The 5,552-nt window shown below is 40.6% G+C and overlaps 1 protein-coding gene across 1 annotated transcript; it reads right to left on the bottom strand.

Annotated features, from left to right (window-relative positions):
• Window positions 1-205: 205 nt before the first annotated feature.
• On the bottom strand, window positions 206-3,600 carry LOC147465768 (uncharacterized). Its single transcript, XM_086499073.1, has 5 exons — window positions 1,861-3,600; window positions 1,347-1,512; window positions 883-1,291; window positions 547-792; window positions 206-461 (listed from the first exon to the last, which is right to left on the bottom strand). The coding sequence occupies exons 1-5, from the start codon at window positions 3,598-3,600 to the stop codon at window positions 206-208; spliced, it is 2,817 nt and encodes a 938-aa protein (XP_086355199.1).
• Between the last annotated feature and the right edge of the window lie 1,952 nt (window positions 3,601-5,552).

The following is a 5,552-nucleotide window of genomic DNA, read 5'->3' as shown; positions in this document are numbered from 1 at the left end:
TTCTTTGATCTCCATGTCTACTAATGCTTGTTAAGCGACTATCACCAACCACAACCTTGATGGCAGAAGAGGATCTCACGCGAGACATTGCCACATACAGTTGACCATGGGTGAAAACAGGTGTTGGGAGATACAATCCAAGAACTCCCAATGTTTGGCCTTACGCCTTGTTGATTGTCATCCCAACAGCACAACATAGGGGAAATTAGCAGCGTCTCAAATCAAAAGGGAGACCTTCTCTAGATCCCGTGAGAAAATCAATCCTTGGAATGAACACTGCATTTCCTGCATGTGACCCTGTAATGATTTCTGCTTCAATCATATTGCTGTGGAATTGCTTACAAATCAAGCGTGTCCCATTACAAAGACCACTTCTTGGATCCAAATTGCAAAGCAACATAACTGGAGCATTCTGTTTCAATTGTAAAACATGCGGTGGAAAACCTCCCCCAAGATCTAAACTATTTACAAACTCACTTGTGAATAAAATGCTATCACAATTTGATTCACACACTAAGTTCGCACTGACATATTCCTTATAAGTACCAGGAAATTGCTGCAAGCCCAAATTGTTTATAGTATCCACCTCCTTGTTCCGTGGAGCCAATTGCTCTATCCTTGAAAAAGGTTGCATGGTAAGCCCGTGTTTCAAGGTCTCTATATATGCAAGCAACCAATGCTTGCAAATTATTTTGTGGTAGCATCATGCAAGCCGGCAGAGCCACATTATCAAGTATGTCCCCATCACAAACATCGCCATTACCAATATCAAGTGTCCATTGCACAAACTCTCTTTCAATAACATTACTTAAATAATTGACCACTCATATATTCTGTGTTAGATGCATGATTTCTATATGTTGCCAAATGTATGAGTGGCACAAAGATGCATTAACAATGTCTTCTCTTCCCCCTTTATGCACAACAGGTAATATCTGTCTGAAATCACCACCAAGGAGGAGAACCTTTCCACCAAACAACATGTCGTATTTCATAACATCTCTTAGTGTCTTATCAAGAGCCTCAAAAGCGTGTCTATGAGCCATGGGGGCTTCATCCCATATGATCAGTGAACTCATTTGCAACAGCTTAGCAAGCTCGCTGTTTACTTTAATGTTACATGTGGACTCAGAAGTTATATCAATAGGGATCTTGAATCTAGAGTGTGCAGTCCTTCCGTTGTCGAGAAGTTGTGCTACAATCCCGGACGATGCACATGCCAAAGCAACTTTGGACTCTCCGCGTATCCGAGAGAGCAATGCATTGTAGAGATAAGTCTTTCCCGTTCCACCTGGCCCATCCAAGAAAAAAACAGTCCCTCTACTCATGCCAACTCCTTGTAAAACCCGATTTGTAAGCTTCCCTTTGCCCAACATTGAAAGATGATTCCATTCGAGCAGACAATACTCTTTGTTCCTCTCTGTTATACATGAACTCTTCAGCAAGCACTCCATGCTCACTCATACTTTGCAAGGTGTGATCTACCTGGGCATTCCAGAATAATCCGAGAGCCTGTTTCCATAGTGTTGAAGCATTGTCTTTAAGTTTAACAAAGCTTGGTTTTGTGCCATGTGTTCACATATATTCGCATCATTTGTGTGAACCCTCATATGATATACATGGTCCTCAGAAATCTCCTTATAGAAGCGATTCCACAATGCACCAAGATGTATTGGTTCACAAAAAACCAAAATGACTACAAATAGTAGGCGCAATTGTTGTCCTGTTTGTTGAAAAGAAGCTTCTTCCAAACAAAGAAACCATTCATCATCAACTTGTAGTAATCCTCGTGCATTACATGTTTCTTTAAATGTGTCATATACTCGTCCATTGAAGGTTCTAATATCCTCAAAGACTTACATCCTTTTCACATGTGAGTAACATACGCAAATAGTACAAATCTCCACAATTGGGAACAATGTGGTACATTCTTCCAATCATGTCACCAATCTGTCTTTGAGTCCATGTTCTACTTGCTGGCTTCCAAACCCACTTTGTTGGGAATTCTATGTACAACAAATCGTTGGCCTCTGGATATTGTTGATTTGCAACAAACCACTTAGTGAGCGTTGTCTTTTTGCTGACCTCTCCCTCCACCACACTCTGTACAGTCGATCTGTCGCTAAAGATGACTTGATTTTGATGAGGCAAGTGAACTTGGAGCCGTTGTACGTCAGGTTTCTCTTGATGCATGTGAAACCCAAGTATACGCCAGATAGCCTTAGATGTTGATACATTTCGAGCATTAAGATAGTTTGTAACTTCATTTAGAAGACCTTCACTATCTTGTAGAACAACAGTGGCCCTGTCATGTCCCTTATACACATACTTGTAGAGATATTTCACAACGGATATAGTGGAGAAAACCTCCACATTGATATGTGCGTTGTACCTTATTGACAAAAATGGATTGTATGGAACAATCCATTTATTACTCATTTGCACTTTATTATAAACAGTGTAATTTTCACCATCCCTCCTCATGTACGTTGGGTATCCATCCCTAGCCACAATAGTCGATGCACTGAAGCTTCGAGGATATTTAAACCAGCACTTCCCATCTTTCATACATGGAGCATTCTTATTGTTTCCACACTGGCCATGCACATTACACCGACTGATAACATCATACAACTGTGGAAACATTACTTTATCAGGAAGCTCCGCACACACAATCTTATCATAATGCAATGTCTCTGTTGGCTTATGCTCAGATGCAAGTATCAATAGAATGTGAGCATGAGGAAGGCCTCTCTTTTGGAACTCAATCACAAAAATGTGTCCAATGACCTCACCAAAAATAGCTCTCTTAATCAGCAAGCCCATCAAATCCTTGAACTTATGGTAGAAAACACGGGCAGTAAGATCAGGACGATCATTGGATATTTTTCCAGGCAGTAATGCATCCTGTATCTCCTTCCATCCAGGATTGCATGTGAATGTAATGAAGAGATCAGGTTTTCCTCTCTTGCGTACAATTGCCATGGCATCCTGGTACCGCTGGTGCATATAGCGAGGACCACCAACATACGAAGAAGGCAATACAACCCTTCTTCCAACATTAGCACCCAATAACAGTTCTCTATCATCCCTTGTTCCATCTCTTGCTCCAACCATATCTGTCAAGCCTTGATACACCTCACTGCGAAGTTCACTTTGATGATTACGAACCCACAAAAGCCTCAACTCCTCCATACAACTATATGCATCAACAATATATTGTTGTAGTAGCCTACCACCACGTAAAAGACATTGTGTCGTGTCATATCTAATTTGCAATCTATACTTGTAGAAATCCATTGTAGAAATATACTTTGTAGTTCCATTTACTAGCTCTCTGCTTACTTCTTCTCTGTTCACTTGGGGTATGTAAGGATTCCAACCTTCTTCACCATTTGGAAATAGCAACACATATAATAGAGGCATGTATGACCTATGGAAATTTGAGATTTGTTTTAGACCACCACCCAAAAGATTCAACACAATATCACAATGGCCAATGTTGCTCTCTTCACCCTGACCAGGCATGATTGAAGCAACTTCCACACTTGTTGGAGCAACATATTGCCAGCCATTTGTACGCTTCTCAGTAATGACCATCCTAATTTTCGGAATATTGGAAGTTTGGACCATTGTAGCAAACCCCCTAAAATCTTGAACATACGGATTTACTCGATGCATCATCGATTGCAAGCTTTCCAAAACATCTGGTTTGAGTTTAGAAACATGACTCATACTGTTTTGCAACACATTCTCAGTGTCAAAAAAATACAATTGAGCAAAGCGAGGGATTTGACATGATCGCTCTTCTGGCATCAATGGACCAATGTTATGATAAATAGATCCATGCACCTTGAAGGTATAGATTCCTTTTCTTTGGCAGAGAGATTCATCTATATGATCTCCCAAAGAATCCAATGCCAACACACTATTGTATGCTCTGATATGTTTCAAGAATTTTCTACTTCTAGTATTACCTCCGTGCATCAATTCCCTTAATTCTAAAGGAGGGTCACTTCATGGCGGCAAAGAAACATTTCCTGAGTTGCAACAACTCTTCCCCACAAATGTTCGAATGGTCTTTGCTTCTGTTTTCCAAGCTAAAGCACCACAAAAGGAACATGCAAAATCCAAGTTGCCTATGTTGTGAAGAATACACTTTTCATGAGAAATAGACAACATAGAGATATGCATCAAGGAAGTGGTCTCAGAATATAAGTAGGTGATAGATAGGCAAAGTGTCTCAACTTTGGAGTAATCTCCCTCTCTAGAGACAATTACAGGCTCCTCAAGAACATCTCCATTATTGGCTTCCAAATTGTCTTCCACTTCAATCCCTACATAACTTTGCGAGAGAATTGACTCGTTATCTACTCCAATGCAATCCTTCCCTGAGGAAATTCATTGCATCGATTCATGTTTATCAAATGCTAGCAATCTTCCAAGCGAGGCACATCAATCTCACCCAGAGAACGTCGAACTCTATCTCGCGCTGCTGCATGTCGCATAGCTCGAGAGGATTGACATATCCTACTGCGTGTTGCATGTCCAGGAGACAACACCTTTGGATCAATATCCATCTGTCCAAAAAATAACTCTTATAAGTACTCAAAGATATATACAGGTTAGTATCTAGAGAATTAAGAAGAGAGTATGGAGAAGAAAGGATTTCCCAACTATGTCTATCTTTCTTTGAGGGAGTCAGTGAGAGGAGGCTTGCCAACCCACATGGTAAATGTCTATATACTTCTATATCTGTCTCTCTATATCTCATCTAACTACTACTAAGGATATAGTTGGGGGAGCGAGTCCATCCGATTAGCCCATTGATGATTGTCGGTTAAGGCTTGAGTTTCAGCCGGCAATTTTCCACTGCGATTACAATGCACCAGTCTGCACGTCAACCGGATTCTTGCCCGACTGAGGTCCCCTGACTCTTGAGGAGTCGCCACGTTAACCCATTATTGGTCAACCCATTATTGATCATTGGCAACCTTTGCTCAAGACGGATTCAAATGTGCATCCAAATCAGCCCTGAAGTGCTTCATTATGAAGAGTTACCATGGTGACAGGTCCCCATTTGAGTTGGTAGAGTTGCATTGAGGCTTGGATTGTTGTGTACCTTCCGTTTATGCAATCAAAATCAAATACCGCATCGGCAATGGTGTGCATGTGATTACATTAGGAGAGACACTCTCGCTTTGCATCTGCCAAAAATAACCCAGAGCTTCTTGACCCTACTCAAATTGGGCATATCTGGCAATCAATGCATTCAAAGAGACGGCATCCTATATAGGAAGCTCTCTCCCACTTTTTGTGCTTTATGAAGTGCTTCACATTTGTCATACCTAGAAAGAAGTTAGACATTGCACACATCTAGAATACTTTGTGTGTGTGTGTAGCTGTTTAAATCTTAACTAATAAGACATAATTGAATTTTTACATTCAAAAGACAGCTGGCCAAGGAACAATGAACTGATATGTACAAAAATAACTCAGTATCAGAATTATTTAGGTACAATGATTGTAAGAAAGAGGTCCTCTTTCAGTAG

Source organism: Adiantum capillus-veneris, chromosome 1 (assembly GCF_014529385.1).
Source record: "Adiantum capillus-veneris isolate H3 chromosome 1, ASM1452938v2, whole genome shotgun sequence".
In the NCBI taxonomy this organism is placed as follows: Eukaryota; Viridiplantae; Streptophyta; class Polypodiopsida; order Polypodiales; family Pteridaceae; genus Adiantum; species Adiantum capillus-veneris.
The sequence above is the reverse complement of the archived record's forward strand: the minus strand, read 5'-3'. Positions and strand labels throughout refer to the sequence as shown.

Coding starts and splice junctions, on each gene's coding strand:
- LOC147465768 (XM_086499073.1), bottom strand. CDS start 3,600: ATGGTCATTACTGAGAAGCGTACAAATGGCTGGCAATATGTTGCTCCA. Junction 793..882: donor GACATTGTTAATGCATCTTT/GTGCCACTCATA, acceptor TGTTATTGAAAG/AGAGTTTGTGCAATGGACAC. Junction 462..546: donor GGGCTTGCAGCAATTTCCTG/GTACTTATAAGG, acceptor GTTTGTAAATAG/TTTAGATCTTGGGGGAGGTT.